At 35.9% G+C, this 20,817-nt stretch overlaps 1 protein-coding gene across 1 annotated transcript; it reads left to right on the plus strand.

Annotated features, from left to right (window-relative positions):
* The first annotated feature begins 4,860 nt into the window (after positions 1-4,860).
* Positions 4,861-10,213, plus strand: LOC105215669 (activating signal cointegrator 1 complex subunit 2 homolog). Its single transcript, XM_011189696.3, has 3 exons — positions 4,861-5,232; positions 9,010-9,280; positions 9,344-10,213. The coding sequence occupies exons 1-3, from the start codon at positions 5,221-5,223 to the stop codon at positions 9,847-9,849; spliced, it is 789 nt and encodes a 262-aa protein (XP_011187998.2). The 5' UTR covers positions 4,861-5,220; the 3' UTR covers positions 9,850-10,213.
* The last annotated feature ends 10,604 nt before the right edge of the window (positions 10,214-20,817 follow it).

Below are 20,817 nucleotides of genomic sequence, written 5' to 3' on the forward strand. Positions count from 1 at the left end.
ACATGTGTGCCAAGTTTCGTCAAAATATCTCCATTTTTACTCAAGTTATCAGTTGTACGGATAGTCTGACATACGGATTTTGACTCGTCACCATGATCATTCGATATATATAACGCAATATCTAATTCGTTTAGTTTTCTGACTTACAAACAACAGTTATGTGAACAAAACTAGAATACTCTCTTAGCAACTTTTGTTGCGAGAGCATAACAAAAAATATTACTGATAAAAAAAAAATCCTAAATTCAATTTTCTTGGTGCGAAAAAAGTATAGCGGACAAACAAATATTTCATTGAAATCATATTTATTTCCAATTTTAAGAATATATATGATTACCGGTAGCTAAAATAACGGTATTTACGCGTCCCGGCATGAATTCAATTAGAGAGAATTAGTCGGTAGTAGAGAATCGGTATTTTCTTCCATTCGGCTTCAATACACTTCCTTAGCTCTCTAACAGAATCAAATTGTCGAAAATCGCATTAAATTTGCTGCGAAAGTAATCTCCAGAAATTTTCGGTTTAAGTCGGGGCTTATGGCGGGCAAGTCCATTAAAGCCAAATTTCTGTCCAAAAAGAAACGCTTTGTTGCAGCTGCATTGCGTATCGCAGCGTTATCTTGCAGAAAAATTAATGGTTCTTCACAAACACTTTCCTAAAGACCGTTAAGACGCTGTCTAATAATTCAACGTAATTGATTGGCATATTGCATTCTTGCAGTTTTATATTGAGCTAGTTACTTAGGTTGAAGCGTGTTGGGAAGATGTTTTTATTGACTGCCAAACGCCTTATTTGCAACGTCTTGGCGATGCGGGATCTTTCCCTTATTGTACGCTATACTTATTGCGTTTTGAATGACCAAGTGTGCAAATTAAACACAATGTAAGGGTACTACAAAAGAACTGGCGTCACTAATAGTTAATCACCAAAAACGTACAATTACGTCAAAATTGCTTGAATGCATTCATTTTCAAAAAACGCATGTGTACTTCAAAAAATTCCCTTTTTATACTCTCGCAACCTGTTGCACAGAGTATTATAGTTTTGTTCACATAGCGGTTGTTTGTGTCACCAAGAAATAAAAGAGTTAGATATGGGGTTATATATATATAAATGATCAGGTTGGCGAGTAGAGTTGAAATCCGGATGTCTGTCCGTCTGTCCGTTCGTCCGTGCAAGCGAGAACTTGAGTAAAAATTGAGATATCTTAATGAAACTTGGAACACATGTTCCTTGGGACCATGAGAGGGTTGCTTTCGAAAATGAGCAAAACCGGTCCACTGCCACGTCCACAAAATGGCGAAAACCAAAAACACATAAAGTGTCATAACTAAGCCATAAATAAAGTTATAACAGTAAAATTTGAATAAAGGATCGCACTAGGAAGGGGCATATTTGGATGTAATTTTTTTGGGAAAGTGGGCGTGGCCCCGCCTCCAAATCGGTTATTTGTATATATATCGCAAACCAATGAAGCTATATAAACCAAACTTTCTGCAGTCGATTCTATTAAGTACCCCACCACACCATGAAAATAGTTGAAATCGGATAATAACCGCGCCCACCTCCCATACAAAGGTTAGGTTGAAAATTACTAAAAGTCGGTTAAGTCACTAACGAAAAACGGCAGAAACACTAAATTTCACATAAGAAATGGCAGATGAAAGCTGCACTCAGATTTTTTTTACAAAATGGAAAATGGGCGGGGCGTCGCCCACTTATGGGTCAAAAACCATATCTCAGGAACTACTCGACCGATTTCAATGAAACTTGGTTTGTAATATTTTTCCTTACCTCCCAATAATATGTTGTGAAAATTGGCCAAATCGCTTTACAACCACGCCTGTTTCCTATATACCAGAACTTTGAAGACGATCTGAATCGTTTACATTACAATATATAAAGTAAGTACTAGTGAAGATATCGGTGTAGAACTTTGCACAAATACTACTTTTATAGTGTGGCAGCCCCATTCTAAAAATCGCCAAAATCGGACCATAGGTTTTCAAGGCCCAATATATCGAACATGAGGACCTCGGTGCTTCTAACCTAATATTAGGGTTTCCAACTTTCAATGGACTTTATATAATATATATGACGTATATGTGGGTCAAATTGTGTGTTATATTAATAAAATTAAATAAATAAATTGCGAGAGTATAAAATGTTCGGTTACACTCGAACTTAGCCCTTCCTTACTTGTTTAGTTTGTACACTGTACTTATTTCGTGGACTGTATGGTATTTACAAATATTCAAAATCTGGCAAAATGTTGCATGGAGTATAATTAAGTTTTTACATAACAGTGGATAGTAACTTAATTTAGATATATACGAATGCTATATATGTTCATAATCAGGACGAGACAAATTGATTTATGGATATCTGCCTGTTTAAAAGGTGTCCAAACCATTCTTGAATCCAACTGAAGACACACAAAGACGGTCATTCAAATCGGTCCAAACGATTAGGAGGAGTTCAGTGACATACACAAGAAAATTATATAACGGTAATATATTATTTATATTATAAAATACTTCCTCAAAACTGTTTCCCGGAATAATACCCAGTATTAAAGCAAACACATTCCTGCTGAATTTTATAGTGACAGGTTTGTTTGTTTAACCCTTTCATGCCCAATGTTGTCTATTGGCAACATTGTACTAACCGGCTTCTAATTCTCGTGATTTAAATTTTTTTACCAGCGGTTTTTTCAATTATGGAGACTTATGTGTTGTGCAAGCTTACAGTTACTTTTTCTGCTATGAGCTGTGCACCTGTTTATTCAGTAGGCGATCTCAGCAGAGTGGAACTGTCAAAATTGGTTATACTAAAGTGTTGTATACGTGAGTTATTAGTATACTTACTTGCAGTAGATTTATAAATCAACAAAGGGGAATATTATGGAGGACGCACTTATACAAAAAGTGTTCAAAAACATAAAAATAATTGTTTTATTTTAAAACAAAGTGAACTATATAAATAAATAAAGATAAGAGAGTTATTTAAAAAAATCAGTCATGAGAAAATTGTTTAGTTTATTTATAATAATTTATTTGTTGCCATCCTGTAACTAATGAACCAGGATACAAAGGACTTTGACATTTGTATCACTTCATATTTGAGTTAAGACTAATATATATCTTTTTAATTCGGGCATGAGCGGGTTAACAATCTGTAATCCATATTAAAAGCATATCACTTAAAAGCTTTTACTCGGTAAGTAATACACTTAGGAATTTATGAGTGATTCATAAATATGTAAACGTTGCTAATTCACGTTATAAATACTAGTAAAATATTAGTAACCGGGCGATTACTTTAATCGTAGGTTTATTACCTATATAAATAATATATGATATGCTCTTAATTACTACTTATGGTTAATATTATTTACGGCATTATTATGCTAATCAAGCACAATTTTACATTAACTTATGAAAATATTAATTAATTCCTCAGTTTCAACTTCCTAATGGTCTAGGCAATGCTTTTGATAACGAAGTTTCACTCAGTAAAATTTTATGTACCACAGTTTCGGATATGAGAGATCAAGTTCTGATTTAATTAGATTGTATGTAAATACTTATGATCTAGATAGTGGTATTCACTAAATAATATGCATACATATGTCTGCTGAAACAAGATATGATGGGCTAAGGTCAAATAGATACTTTCTAAATCTGTGAAAAGATAAGGCGTTAAAGTCTTAAAATACTCGTATAAGTAATGTGTATACTTAGTTGCAACAAGAGAGGGTTTTAATGTAATCCAAGGCCCCAATAAAATATATTCGTTATTGGAACCAATGATTTCGTTGATTATTAGCTCTGACTTAATTGAGGAAATGATGTGGATATGTTTTTAGAACCATAGGAATTTCATTCCACCTACTATACGGCCATATTTTGATAAATTTACGGAATATACCTTTGTTTGTTTTGTAACAATTTCATTAAAATTAAGATCATTTTCTGCAACATTTTGTACAATATTTGGGCGTAGAAATGCATGTTTGCATAAATATACTTCCTTTAGTGTAAACAAGTATGTAAACAAATATGTAACTCGAATGTTATGTGAACCACCTGTTTGATTAACTTAGATTATGCGCTCGAATAGCGAACAAAAGACTCCATCAGTTGTTTACACTTTGCCAACCGGTATTGTTGTTGTTTGAAAATATGCAATCTATGACAAACCTCTAAGGCACCACCACAACTATGTGTGTTAGACGACACAGCCACCACCCAAAGTGTTTATGCGTTGCATTATTGCATTTGAGTGGATGAGGAGGTATGGAGGTGTGCAGCGGGATCGGTGGTTTATTTACATAAAAGCTATAAACTCACCAACACCAAAGCAACACTGAGACAAAAAAAAAAAATAATAATAATGGAAGTGACTCCATTCCCAGCCATAGAACTGGAAGTGCGGTGGCAAAGCGTCGACCAGTCGCGCAAACGACCAATTTCAGCAGCGCCGTGGCCGCCGATCGACTACATATATATGTACACCATATAGTCAGGGGCAACATTTGGTTAAAAGAACACTGCTGACAGCACTATCGTTCGATTGAGTTGAGATATTTACTGTGCATGTGTGTTGTGTTCGAAAAAAGTAGAAAATTCCCTGCAAAATTACCCCTTCATCCGCTGTATGCTGACGCGCCAAACCGTATCTATTGGGCCACCATTCTCTACGGTCGCTTGTCTGCCGCATGTTTGTTGTAGTTATTTACGTTTTTGTTGCTGCAGTTTTGTTTGAATTCAGTCTGCTGGCGGTTGGCTTGTTGTTGGCTTGTTTTTGTGAAATTGTTATGTTTGCCGCTTGCGGTTCGTTGGCGGTATAAAAGCGTTCGACTCATTGATTTTCTTTTGAGTACGACGCTGTTACGCTGGAGACTGGTGCAAGTGCAAATTCGATTTTCCATTTAAATACGAAAATCAAACAGTGTATTTGTAGTGCACCATTATTAAGCATATTACAAAAACAATAAGAACAAAAAAATTAATAAAATAATTTTTGAGAATTGCAAAAATTGCGTGTAACCAAAAATAAGTTGGAGTAATAAAATAATTGAAAGTTTGTTGGAAAAAATAACTGTACGAAAGAACTCAGAGAGACTGAATTTTTTATAATAAATTCCATTAAATTAATGGTGCATATGTTCGTGTGCAATATTACCGCATTTTTGGATTACTAAACAACGCAGCCAGAATGAATAAGTTGGTAAGGAAATGTTGAAAGTGTAGTGCAATAGAATATACATACAATGGAAATGCTTTAGGAAATAAGTTTTATGGAATTTATAAGTGATGAAATTCTTTGGCAAATTGCATTTATAATCAATAAAGAATGAAACCGTATTTATAAAATGCAATAAGTATACAATATAAATACCTTACAGAGCTGAAATATGAAAATTGGTAATTTCGAACTAGGTTGGTAGGTAGAAGTGCAGCCCAGAGATTCGGGCTCAATTAGCGCTAGATACGCCATTTTGTTACACTATTGTGAGACCTTAGTAATACTGCTATCCATTTCAATTCTGCATTCGAACCATTTGGAGCTCTCAATGAAACTGCTTATTTCCTTTATAATTTTTGTGGCCACCCATTCGAGATTTGGTGGTGATAGGGCTGGACATTGGCAAAGGAAGTGAAACACCGTTTCTTTGTTCCCTTCTAGTTTGCAAGAGCGACATATGTCGTTAAAGGACAGACCCATTTTCAACGCATGTTCTCCGAATGGCCAATGCCCTGTTATTGTAGCTGTAAGTCTGAATATACTTTTCCTGGATCTGTTTAATAGATCTTTAGTCTTTATCCAATCATAGCTTGGCCATATCTGCTTTGTTATTTTACATTTGTTTATAGCTTTCCATCTTTTTGACCAGTTTGTTCAAAATATGTGTAAAGTTCTCTTGATAGTTCCTAATGGGTATGATATTTATTCTGTCTCGGATTCATTTAGAGAAGCTCCTGTATGATTCCCGATAGACGTTGTGCTGCAAGATTTAAGTAGTGACATTCAATTGTAAATCATTTCCCAAACTAATTTTCCCAAAACAATTTTATATACAGTAAAAATGGCGCCATCTATTTTCGGCAAATAAAAAAAAATTATAAATTTAAAATTAGTTAAATACACTCTTGACTACAAACCATTCATTTAAATACAAATTTAAGTTGTTCGAAAATATAGGTAAAGTTCGAATTTTCGATACTTCTGATGCCGATCTTATTCGAAAAATTATGTTATTCCCTACAAAATATATTTTCCATTAAGAATTTCATTTCACTAAATTCATCACCTGAGTTAAAGTGTGTCTCTCATGGGGTTAGATGGAAATTTAAAAATGATTCTGAATACCTATTTGAAGACTATAGATTCCTCTAAAATTAAAAAAAGTTTTATTTTGTCTGTTCAACAAGCTTAGGGGAATATTTTTAATACCTCAGCGTCTTTAATTTTTTTGGACAGTTTTCAAAAATAACGGTTACATTATTTTGATAAAAAAATACCAAAATTATTGGTCGTGTAATCTTATCAGGCATTGGCAAGCATCGGAGCATATTTCTGCTATGAAAAAACTTGTTAAAAGTCCATAAGTCGCTCGGATCTGGCATAAAATTTCGTTTTTTTAGATATCAAAATCAAAAAAATATTGTAATAACAACAAGTGTCTAGGCAAATCATGTTACATAAAATTATTAAAAATTTTTTCCTATGTACATACATATGTATATTTGTATTTATTCATATGTCATAATTCACAGGTGGCAACGCGGAAATACGAACATGTCAATTCAAATAAATGTATGAAAATATGCGTGGAATGCGTTTTGTAGAATATAAAATTCTTAATTGCGATTCAAGACTTCAGTGTGCTCCAGTGCTAAACAAATATGCTTTATAAATATAATATGTATGGGTGTGTGTTTCCCTTAAACTCAGCAATAACCGCTTTAGAAACCAGTTCAATTGTTGGACCAGAAATTTCTATTGACTCATGTAATGTCTTTAAATAAGAGATTGGCTACTACGTAGGTGGACAAGTGAACATTAGAGACTCATAAATGTACGAGAAATATAGTAATATATAAATACATGTATATGGGCGTGTATGTATGACCCATAACTTCTATGTACTACATTTGTATGTATGCTTGGGCATGGCTGGCATGAGGTATGCGTGTTCGTCGAATGTTTGGCGCAACCGTTGTGAACAGAAGACGGCCTTGAGTGCTTCAAAACGCTTGTTGCATGCTAGTTAAGCCCCTTCTGCTGCATACCGACATTCTTAAGTGGTTGTTACAATTAACTGGTGCAAAGTTGGTTATAATGAATGGTGCTTACATTGCAACAAACTTGTGAATATGTATGAGTAAATGCCAGTAGGTGTGCGCCTGTATGAGTGTGTTCTACAAATAAGCTCTAAATTAGCAATCATTGCACACTTTTACGGTATTGCATTAATGAGTGAAAAAGTTAGTAATATAATTAAAATGGTATCGGCGAATTGTTGTTGTAATAAAGTTGTTGTGTCCAACAGTGGTGTGCGCCGCGTTAGTTTGCCTAACCGTTTAGATTAAGATTTCTTGTTAGTTGATTGTGATGAAATGAGTTAATGATTGATTGACTTTATTTCATAAATAATAGACATGTCTCGGCAAATATAGCCACAGAAAAAAAATGGTTCTGACCTGGACGTCTTACTATGTGTAGCTTATATTTTTGGGGTCGCTGAATCCGAAGTCCATTTAACCCCACCAGAACAGGGGTACAATAACTCCAAAAAAATAATATGGCGGACAGCGTTTTGCTTGAAACTCGCCACTCGAGTGGTTTCGGGGTCACGGATTACGAATCCAACTTCGTAACATCACATTTAATAAATTTAAACTTTAAGACATGTGTCTATACCACACTCGCGATGGGTAGTGTCACTGAGTCATTCTTACGCGGGTTTCAGGTCACCCATATATAACCAAAGATATTTTCAATTGGTCTTTACATTTAACATACATATATTTGTTGTGAAGAACACTTACATAGCTCATAAAAGGTCCAATAACGTCAATTTCAAAATGAACTATTATTATTAAGGTATGAGGTATGTAGATGCAGAGTGAACAGATCAGTATAGATGCTATAAAAATATCAATATTAACTTTTCGAATAAAGTATTCAATCTGTTATTCCAAATATGATGGCGGTAGAAAAAATATATTTATTATTTTTACCACATGATATATTATCAGTGAACAAAAAGACAGCGGCTACGCTGGCTAGGTCATGTTGTACGAATGGATGAAAACACTCCATCTCTAAAAGTGTACCAGTACCCGCTGGAGGAAGCCGCGGAAGAGGACGACCTCCACTACGATGGAAAGACCAAGTGGAAAGTGACCTGGCGTCATTTGGTGTTTCCAGTTGGCGCCAAAAAGCAAAAATGAGGAATGAGTGGCGCGCTCTGATGGATTCGGCTATAATAGCTTAAAGCGGTTCCTACACCAAATATATATATATATTATATCATATCATCTTTTATGATTAAGATGAAATCAAGCCACTTTAGGGTGGAAAAGGTTTCTATATATGTATTATAGATAGGCTAATAAACTTCCAGTTAATTTATATGCATATGCTTAGAGTGTATTGTAATACTCAGTATCTTCAAATATTCACTTTATCTACTTATATTTTACTATGTCTGAAATTCTCAGCCACATGTGTCCATGCTCTAATCATACATTACTCATAATTCAATTAAAATTGCTTTTAACTGATATTTGCGAAATCGCCACTGTTATTACGTCTCAGCTAAAAAAGTGGTTTCATTTCAAGGGCAGCTACTTTACCCAGCAGGTGTGTTATTAGTATAGGTGAATGTGAGACCATAAGCAGCATTGACATTCTCAAACAAATCCGTTTATTGCTCTATCTTAATGACATATTTTTCTCCATTGCAATTATTTAATAATTTCAAACATTCTTTTACAGTTCATATTCAGTTGCCTCATTTTGGGCACACAAATCCAACAGTCGTACCAACAACAAGACTACACCACACCAGTGCCGATATTGAAACAAATCGATCGCCACAACGACGATGGCTCATATACATATGGCTATGAAGCAGCGGATAGGAGTTTTAAAATCGAAACGAAATACCCGAGTGGTGAGGTATTTGGCAAATATGGTTATTTAGATGATCAGGGCAAGTTGCGTGAGATCGAGTATGGCGCTAGTAAGCGTGGTTTCGAACCAGCTGGTGGGTATTTCAAAGTTCTTTAGAACAAATTTTTACTACCTTATTTTCCCAAAACCATTTCAGGCAGCGACATAAATGTGCCACCGCCCACGCTTACTAACAATAACCCTTATCCGTTGGGTCCAAACGAAATCGACGATGGTCAGTATCGTGAAGATCCCGCTGTTTACTACAAGGATCAAAAGTTCAATCGTCCACCAGTTGCAGCAAGCAAATTCAGTTTGGACAATTTACATCAACCACAAAGACAGCAATACAACCCACCTGCGCCACAATACTACAATCCACCACCACCACCGTCGCAGCCACGTTATCAACAATTCGGATTTCAGCATCAACCACCTCAATTCCGGCAACCACCTCCACCACCACCGCCTCCGCAACCACGTTATCAGCCACAATACCAACCACAGTATCAACCACAATATCAGCAGCGTTCCTACCAACCATCCCAACCGCAGTCCCAATACCCATATGGCAGTTTGCCTCAACATCACCATCCGGCGCTAAAGAATCTCGATATCTGGAGTGGTTCGTATAGCATTGATTACACGGGCAGACGCAAGTAGAAGGTTGGCATGTGTACTAGAATGTGCGTGGTTTGCCCTTGCTGAAAAGTCATGGTAAAGCTTGTGGATTCTGAGTTATGTCTGTCGTGTCGTGTGAATTGGAACGAGCTGTGGCGTGAGCGTTGAGATCGTCATCATTAAGACTTGTACTGATTTCGTTGAACAACTCAATCAGTTACTAAGATTTTTTACATGTAAATATGTTTGCAATATTTTATTAACGCCTATTAGTTAGTAAAGGCGAACGAGTCGAAATATATGTACATATATTTATCTATATTTTTTATACTTTATAATAACTGATTTAAGCCTAAAACATAACGATAGCGATGGAAATTTAAAAATAAATACAAAAATCTTGAGATCATTGGTTTTTGAACATTTCTTCACATAAAGTTTTTAGTTTCTAATTAAATATTGACTTAAGATTTCAAGTTAAAAGTCTACTTTTTTTTATCGGAGATGAGAATTTACTAGTATACTGAATTTCACGGCCACCGATGAGAGCGCACCACTCCTCTCTTTCCTTCGTAGTTCGGCGCCAGTTGGAGATTTCAAGTGTAACCAGGTCGCTCTCCACCTGGTCCCTCCAACGGAGTGGAGGCCTTCCCCTTCCTCGGCTTCCTCCGGCAGGTACTGGTACTGGATCGAACACTTTCAGTGCTGGAGTGTTTTCGTCCATTCAGACAACATGACCTAGCCAGCGTAGCCGCTGTCTTTTTATTCGCCGTTGCCAATGTTCTGAGGACCATAAATCTTGTGCAAAATTTTCCTCTCGAAAACTCCTAGTGTCATCTCGTCCAAGCTTCTGCACCATAAAGCAGGACGGGAATAATAAGCGACTTGTAGAGTTTGATTTTGATTCGTCGAGAGAGGACTTTACTGTTCAATTGCCTACTCAGTCCAAAGTAGCACCTGTTGGCAAGAGTGATTCTGCGCTGGATTTCGAGGCTGACATTGTTGGTGTTGTTGATACTGGTTCCCAGGTATACGAAATTATCTACAACTTCGAAGTTATGACTGTCAACAGTGACGTGGGAGCCAAGACGCGAGTGCGCCGACTGTTTGCTTGATGACAGAAGATATTTCGTCTTGTTCTCATTCACCTCCAGACCCATTCGCTTCGTCTCCTTATCCATGCGGGAAAAAGCAGAACAAACGGCGCGGTTGTTGCTTCCGATGATATCAATATCATCGGCGTACGCCAACAGCTATATTGTACTATTTGTTAGTAGCAACATAATTTGCATCATTGCCCTTTTCATCTCCACGCCCGGTTCAGTTGTCGCTTCTTCGAATTACTTAACGAATTTCCAATCATCCGTTGGTAAATTTGTTCCGGCTGTGTTTGTTTAGTCGGTATCCAGAGTCTTGCCCTTGGTCTTGTTTGAATATCCTTCCTGGCAACCGTTACTAGTTTATCTCCGGGATATACAGTAGAACATCCATAACTCGAAGTTCTCCATAACTTGAACTGACAATAGCAGTCAAATTTCATACAACTTACCTTCCATAACTCAGAAGTCTCTTAATTTTAGGAAATTAGGGAAGTTCGACTGTACTTCCCCTACTTTCATTAAGACGGCACTGTAGAGCTGGATCGATCTCTCTTCGCCACAAGCTACCACATATTTTGATCTGGTCGTGGTACCAACCGCGGTGGACCTATATTACTCAATAGCACTTCCAGAGTCACGTTAACCGGCGCAGCTGCCTTCGGAATCACTTCCATACAGGACACCAATGCTAATGAGGTTCCAGGCCATACGATTTGGTGGGCTTCTCACCCAATGTTTTTGGACTTTTAGCTGAAAGCTTAGCCTTTTCAGCTGACCTCTGCCGCAATGTCTAGCGATTCCAGCATCTTCACTCTTGTCATCTTCCTTCGCCTTCTGTCTTGAAGCCAGATGCTTTGATTGCAGTACACTCTTGTCAGTATGGCAACTAGGAAAATGAATAATCTTAACAAAACCCAAAACTCAATCTTAAATAAGAAAACCGCTCTCAATTGCGAAATTAAAATTCACTTAGTGGGTGTGGACTAAAAATAAAATATGCAGTAAAGGTTGCATACAAAGCAGACTGCCGATTTATAGATTAGATAGTTGAATCAAATACACGTACAAACCCATACATTGGTGAACCCATACTGCATTGTTTGCGCACAATTGGTGTTTACACTAAATTTAACTGTTGCTAGAAAATTGAGCGATTTCTGTGCAAAATTGTCCAACGAGCGCTCTGGTGCACAACCGAGGAGTGAAGCATGAGTTCGCCAAATCGATTGACCAAATAAATAAATAAGCAGTCAACCACTAGAGGACCAACGAATGAACCAACTGAGCAACTGCGCAACCGACCAGCCAACACCCAAATAAATAACACTTATATATATACATATGTACATAAATATGCATTCAATATTCTGGCTATTTTCTCTCTTGCATTTAAAAGGTATTTGGCTCGGCACGTATGACAAGGTGATTTGCTGATTGTATTTTGAAAGGTGGTTTTCGTGGTGCACTGCCGCGTTGAATAAGTGTGCAAATCGGTCTGAAAAAAAGAAGAATTAAAACGCCAACCAGAGTAATATTTGCATTGTCACCTTTATGTACGCGCGACTAGCCACTAGCCACTATCCGCAAACCTGTAAACCCGCCCGTCTGTGTGCCAGCCACCGATCCAGTTCAACGGCTTGTTGTTATTTATCAGGCGATTTATTCGAGTGCTTTTTTATTGCAATTTGCCATAGTTAACAATAATCGAAATGCATAAAGTATTAAAAAATTAACTAACTACGTACAGTTCGTAACTGCCCTGTAGTAAATCGCAAAGTGCAAAACTTATGCGGAACTACACCTTGAGGAACCTATACTGGTTCCCAATATTTGTAACTATGCCTTATAATATGTTTTTTTACAAATTGAACCTCTAAATAATTTCAAATATAATCAAGCCTAATAACCTATGGGAGCCCACTGTTTACAGACGGGTGAGTTAGTATTCGTATAGACCAGTACTGAAGTTTTGTGCACTAGATCCAGCGCACAGCGTGTTTCCCTGCAGAGCGTACTCCATTATATACGAGTATGTCCAAACATATTACCTTTTCACGTCTTAAATTATTCAGCTTAAAATTTCTTGAGATTGTAAAGCAAGTAAACACACATATGTACATACTATATGTACGAACAGTGCCGCTGTGTACTGGCGTAATTATAATCTATCCAAAACAAAAATTGTTGTAATTTGCTTCACTGAGTTTGAGTATTGCAACTTGAAAGCTTCGCGCGGAACGATAGGTAATGCAATTTTTTCAATAAACCAATTTGATATTTGTGTACCAATAAAGTACTGCATACTAATGAATTGAAATTATGGTATTTACTACGAATTGTACTTATTTTAGTAAATAATTAATGTCTGTATTATTGGAAGGTCGTTGTTACAGACATCCCGTTGTGGTATGTGAAGGTGGAGCATTCCAATGATTTATCATTTATTATTTTACCAATGCCAATGTTTAATGCCTTTTCGGAACACAATACTATTTTAATCACTTCTTGACCTGAGAAATATATATATGTATGTACGAGTGTAATGAAACTTATTTTATTTATTTATTTTGAGTCATGTCTTAGATTATTACTCAACACATTCGAACGTAATCAAATACATTTACATAGATTTTTAATATTTGTAGACTGTCGAAAGGCATTTTTTTAATGATATTTAACAGTAAATTAAATTTATTAAAAATTTTATATGATATATCCAGATAATACAATATTTACTTAATCACTAGTTCTAAATTATTTGTACTCTTAAATGTTTATTTTCAATATAATAAATTATACATTCTCATACAGTTTTGAATGATAATATATAAAAATGTAGAAACTTAAGAAACGTGCTTGAGATCAAATAGTGATCCATCTCTAATAAGCAGCAAGTGAAAAGATTTAAATATTTTGACCTTAATCAGGTAAGTTCAATATAAAGGGTACCTTAACAAGTAAGGAAGGGCTAAGTTCGGGTGTAACCGAACATTTTATACTCTCGCAATTTATTGATGTAATTTTATAAAGATAACACAAGTCGACCCATATATTTGGTATAAAGTTCAATAGAATAACGAAAATCATCATAAATAGTATATGGGGACTGAGGTAATTCCTAAACCGATTTCACTCGTTTTCACCACCAAGATACAATGCATCGAAGACAATACGCTCACTTAATTTAATATTACTTATAATTAGGTATATGGGATCTGGGGGAAGTTATGACCCGATTTTTACCATTTCAGGTACAGAGAGAAACTGTTATAAGAAAAAAATTCAGAGGGAATGAATTACATTAAAATATCTGAGGGATTTACCTATATTTTCGGTGAAAAATTAACTTTAGGCACTGAGTTCTTCATGTTCGATATCAGGGGCCTTGAAAAGTCATGGTCCGATTTGGACAATTTTTCCACAAGTGATGTCACAGCTCAAATACAGTATTTGTGTAAAGTTTTATTCCGCTAGCTTCATTGGTTCCTTATGAATCTTTACTAATATTATAAAGCTGAAGTGTTTGTTTGTTTGTTTGAACGCGCTAATCTCCGAAACTACTGGTTCGAATTGAATAATTCTTTTTGTGTTGGATAGTCCATTTATCGAGGAAGGCTATAGGCTATAAAGCATCAGGTGCGAAGAAACAGTGGTAAATGTGTAAAAAACGGGGAAATTATTTATCTTTGAGGGCTTCCGTTCCTTGCGATGCAAAACCGGTTCAAGATTAGATACGCTAAGGATCGAGAACGGTTGCACCATTCTTGATGAAATGTTCAGAGGTTGTTCGTTGTGGATCTTGGAAGGTTTAGTCGGAAAATTGTAAAATTCCAAAAAGTTCCTTTTTTCCATACATTTTTTTTTCAATCTATCTATAAAAAAAAAAAACAATTCGGAAAAGTCGGAAATTGGCAAGTGGCAACAGAGAATTCAGAATTGCAAATGAACGGTGACATCTACAATGAAGCATTGAAATTCATATGCCTTCACCAAATCGTCAAATTAGAGATGTACTGAATCGTGCATACGACAGAATAATTTTGGGACAACAAGTATAAAGAAATGTTCCATTATTTAATGAGCAGCAAAAGACAACCTATGATGGATTGATTAAGTCTGTCCATGATGAAAATGGTGGACTTTTATTTCTTGGTACGCACGGTGGAACTGGGAATCCTGATTGATTCTGATATCATTGATTTTGGCAACAATACGATCTCAAAATGGCATTACGTTGGTTCTCGCATCTACTGGAATCGCTGTTCGACACTGTAGCTTTAGTTAAACATCAAATCTATGAAATATCTATGATAGAGACAGAATAATGAAAGATCTGTGGAATAATAATCGTCGCTTTGGTGACGAAATGACTCTTATTGACAAACACATTCTGTTATTTCGAAATCAACAGCGGCGGAGGAATTGAACGCATGTCTCAAGTCATCGTGCACGCGAGTCGCGTACACGCGAAAACCATACGATTGTCCATGAATACGCGTGTGATCCTGCAACAGGAAAGTACCGCAGAAGATTTGCAAAGAACTGGGCAAATTCTGGTTAATACTTCTAATGGTTTGATATCAATCCGAACAGTAGCCAAATTTATCGTAACTACGATTGGTTGAGTACACGCAGATTCTTAACTGCCAAAAATACCGATGTCGATGATTTAATCTATACTTAAAGTCAACTTCCGGGAGATTTGTGTTCATACACATCGATCGATCATGTTGAAAATGAAGACGAAGCTGTGAATTATCCAGTGAAATTTCTAGATTCTTTGTCATTATAATGCTTTGTTATTTATTTTGCTTCAAGCAGCTATCGAATAATGTAAGAATTGCAGGAATTTTTTAAAGGGACTTACAAGGGGGCAGAATGCTTGATTCCACGAATTTCTTTGAGTTCCAACGATTTGCCATTTCAGTTCAAACGTATTCAGTTTCCAATGGGACTTGCATTTGGGATGACAATCAACAGGTCTCAAAGACAGTCGCTGGAGGTGTGTGGCATAAATTTCATTCACGACTTGAAAAATCATCTTCTCTGTACATTTACGCACCGGAACAGAAAGCAAAAAATGCTGTTTATTAAGCTGAGTTACATTGAAAAAAAAATTAGAAAAATCTCAAATAAATGTTTTCCAACACTATACGAATTCAACTTGGTTTTCAAAACAAATAATTTCAAGCAGTGCAACGACTGCGGAGTCAGCTAGTTCATTATAAAGTGAACGAATCAGATGGAATTCAAAATTGAGTTATATGGGAAGTAGACGTAATTGTGAACCGATTTCGCCCATATTCCACCCGTGCCATCAGGGTGTCAAGAAAGTGTTATATACCGAATTTCATTGAAATCTGTCGAGTAGTCCCTGAGATATGGTTTTTAACCCATAAGTGGGCGACGCCACGCCCATTTTCCATATTGTAACAAAATCTCAGTGCAGCTTCCTTCTGCCATTTCTTATGTAAAATTTGGTGTTTCTAACGTTTTTCGTTGGGGAGTTAACCCTCTTTTAGTAATTTTCAACCTAACCTTTGTATGGGAGGTGGGCGTGGTTATTATCCGATTTCTTTCATTTTTGGACTGTATAAACGACTGCAGAAAGCTTAGGTCACTCCAACTTTTTCAAAAAAATTACATCCAAATGTGCCCCTCCCTAATGGGATCCTATGTTCCAAATTTCATTTTCATGACTTTATTTATGGCTTAGTTATGACACTGTATAGGTTTTCGGTTTCCTCCATTTTGTGGGCGTGGCAGTGGACGATTTTGCCCATTTTCGAAAGCAATCTCCTCAGGGTGCCAAGGAACATGTGTTCCAAGTTTCATTAAGATATCTTAATTTTTACTCAAGTTATCGCTTGCACGGACAGACGGACAGACATCCGGATTTCAAATCTACTCGTCATCCTGATCATTTATATATGTACATATAACCCCATATCTAACTCTTATATTTCTTGGTGACACAAACAACCGTTATGTGAACAAAACTATTATACTCTGTGCAACAGGTTGCGAGAGTATAAAAAGAGAACTTAGATCCCGTTATACTCCTCATCTACTTTTCAAAATGAGTCAATTCTGAACAAAAACCTCATAATCTTAATCACTCAATGGAAGAGAATATAAAAATTAGAACTTTTGAAACCATCTTCATATAACGGTGTTCCTTTCTAAAGGTTATACTAAATTTTCTAGTAAGTAATGATAGACATAACAAATTTAAAAGGCAGATTGATATACAGTAAAAGCTCTTTATTCGCAGGGTATATGTTCCATAAATATTCCGCGAATACAGAAACCGTGAATAAGGGATGGTAATTTATATGGGATTATAGGGGATATGTTCCTATGTGACAAAAAAAATAGGTATATAATTACAGTAGAACTCCAATTATGCAAATTAATGGGGACCGGGACCCATTCGGATAATCAAATATTCGGATTTTTTTTTTTTTAATTGCCATTGGAGAGAATAAAAGCTACGTTTTGATATTACACTATTTTTTTATTGAATTAAATGAAAGAAACATGAAATTTTCAAATGTTTTAAATATAAATAAAATGTACTTATGTACGAGTTTAGAAATAAAAATCATTGTTTTTTAAACATCTCCGTCAATGTAAGCTGTTTTGCGGTCTTCAACCGTTTTCGGGCAGCCAGGTCACGCATTCGCTTGACGGTGAGCAGTTGCAAGTGGTCACACTCGGGCTGACGTTCCATCCACTTCAAAGCAGTCTCGAGGCCGGCAAATGCTTCACTAACTGATGGTCCAACGTCTACTTCAACATCAGCAGAAAGTTCTTCTTCCACTTCCACTTCAACATCTTCTCTCACCGTCATTGAGAATTTGAAAACCAGGGTCAGACGTGTCACAAGCCATCCACTCTCCTACGTCTTCAGCACTTACTTCTGTACAACCAGGAATTTTTACAAACAAACACTGGCTACGCCGGTGGAAGAATAATAGCGCACTTAGACTTTTTTTGGACAATTTTTTGTGATTCGGATAATCGGCGATTCGGATAGTCGGAGTTCGGATAATTGGAGTTCTACTGTATTTAATTGAAGATTTTGAACATTTTATATAATTATCTTAAGGCTTAGGCAGTTGTTTGAAGAATTTTGTAATTTTTTCTTGCTTAGAAGTTTTCAAAAGCTCCTTCAATTCAGACTGATACACAGCAGTCGCATTAGCAATTTGTCTCTTAAAAATTAGACTTCGTTCCATAGACGGATCAATGTTCATAAAGAAATCGCAGAGCTCATTTGCCATTCTTAAACCTTCACTAAAATTTTTCAAATTGAATGTCAAAAAAGTGAAGAGTTTATTGGTTCCATTTAAGAACAAGAGTTCAGTTCCATGTGAGCCCCTTCTTTATGGAAATATTACCAAAAGTTAAAAAATATTGCGAAAATAGTGGAATATTTAACATTTTCTTTTAATAAGATCTATTTTACTTTTTTATTAGTCCATTTGACAAGAATATTGGGTTGGATACCAATTGGAATGATTTTATTATTATGTATGTACTTATTAGATCCGCGAATAAAAAATGTTTAGTCGCGAATATAGAAATTGGGTCTCATTTTTTTAATCCGCGAATAGTGAAAACGCGAATAAAGGAAGCGCGAATAAGGAGCTTTTACTGTATTTGATAAATATATCAAAAGAGAACTTAATGAAATTTTCGAAAAAATTCTGTAATTTTTCCCACTTTCGCCCATCTTAAATTGATTGATTACGTTTTAGACAAGATGCTTACAAATGAAATAAAACGGCAAGTATTTATGGTGGCACGGTGGGTTTTCAAATTTCAAAATTTGAATTTTTTCTGTTTTTTAAATAGTACAATATGTTTAAGTAAAATAAATAAAATATTATTCAAAATATCAAATTAATCCGAGTAATATTCTAAGAGATATACTCTTTGGAAGTTCCGCCCATCAGGTCAAATATGTTCAACTTTGCATACATCTTTGGAAATATTAACTAGTTATTGAACGAAGGAAGTTTTTTTTGTTAAAAAATCTGTCAATAATACAAATTTTAATATTCTCTTTTTTCCTTCGTTCATTAATTTGATAATCGAAATATGTTTGGTCTATTCAATTATAAGTTATGATGTCCACGGCAAGAGCTTTTTTTGGACACATCGTGGGAGATGATCAAACCCACTCAGGTGGGTTTAACCTCTTAAATAAACTGTAATTATCGGTCAATGTGTGAGATATCTTCAAGAAAATTAATGTCTTTTCCTGGACATACCCAACGTTTAACGTCAAAAGTATTTGAAAGTCTTTCAGACCATCCCTTGGACTTAAATTTGATAATTTTCGAAATTTTGGATGATTTTCTACAGCACATATTAACTAGAGTGCGAGATATCCAAATCATAGTATAAACATGATGAATATAATATCTACATATAGACATATTATTAATAAAGTTTACTTTAAAATAAATTTCCATATTACTCAAGATACCCTACTGAAACTACGAGAACATATAATGTTCGGCAGAGTTCGAATTTAGCTCTTCCTTACTTGTATGTTTACTTATTCATCAATATAAATGTACTATAATCATAAAAATGCTGAATTCAAATGTTTACTTCATTAATATGGATTTTTCATAAATCGTACCAAGTCCATATGCACTACAACAGCAGGAACACGCATGCAATCGCAAATTGCGTCTGAAAAATTACGGCAATGACCTCGCCAAGATTTTACCGCCCAAGTATCCAGCAGCGTTGCCCGCCAACACCAAGTGCAAGTTCAGGAAATGTGAAAACGAAACGAGAAAAATCATGCAACAAAAGCCATTCATGCGTCACTGAAGCGCCACGCTTACGCACAAAGCCAGCAATAGATGCAACGCGTGCACAAGCATAAGCTAATGTGCACTTCCATATATACATATGTACGTAAGTTGATAAGCAAGGTATGAAGTGAACTAATTCACGCCAGGCCAAACAAGCCGCAAACCCGCTCGGCGCTGCCAACACTAAACCAGCAGGCAACAGTGTGTGCTTTATGCAGACTAGAGATCTTAACTGGCTTAATGAGTGGCTGAATGCACATGTGTCTCTTCGTCTGAATGTATGCCTGTAGGTGTTGCCCCTCTACTGCGTGCCATGAGCTGCAAATCCGCACAGTTGTTGTAAGCAAAAAGATACTTAGAAACATTCGCAAATGTAACTTTACATGGGTAAATCAGCACAAAGCCCCGCTTTTTGTGCGTTAGCCCCTCGACTGCAATTAATGTGTTTGCACACGAACATTACCGGTGATTGCATTGCTAAGGCACGAGGGGTCATTGTGCACACTCTGGGTAAAGTTGTGGGCCGAGAGAGTCGTTCTTAGCAAGCAGTGCAGTTGGCCTATTAGTGAAATGAATTCAAGGCGACAGAGTGCAATAAAAGTGCAGTGACTGGGTGATGCAGGTTTTAAACTAATGCAAGGCTATTTAGCATTAATAACCAACAACCGCTGTGTTCTCTTCTGAGAAAAAATCGGGAGAAAATAGAGAGAAAAATTAAGTGTAAATTTAAGACCATAGTTTTTTAGAGTATTTAGGCTTTGTTAATTTTTAGGTATGCAATATTTGAGGGATTAAAAATATACGAAACATATGACTCTCCCTATGAGGGTATTATGTGGATGAGGAAAAGAAGAAATCCTCACACCCGGTTCAAATATAAATGTGGTAAATGTAATTTCAAACTAATGATTTTTTCAGTTGATATCTAAATTTAACCAGTGATATTAAACCAAATTTACAAATTCCATCGTTCATGTACGGCTATACTTTCGAACTTATATAGTAAATTTATATAGAATCAGTATTCATAGAGTATATTCGGTATATTTACTTAGTAAAACTATTGAATGTAT

Source organism: Zeugodacus cucurbitae, chromosome 2 (assembly GCF_028554725.1).
Source record: "Zeugodacus cucurbitae isolate PBARC_wt_2022May chromosome 2, idZeuCucr1.2, whole genome shotgun sequence".
Taxonomy (NCBI): domain Eukaryota; kingdom Metazoa; phylum Arthropoda; class Insecta; order Diptera; family Tephritidae; genus Zeugodacus; species Zeugodacus cucurbitae.

Bases quoted from the DNA above. Each gene is read 5' to 3' on its own strand.
- LOC105215669 (XM_011189696.3), top strand. The intron at 9,281-9,343 runs GTGGGTATTTCA...AAACCATTTCAG, and splicing joins GCGTGGTTTCGAACCAGCTG to GCAGCGACATAAATGTGCCA.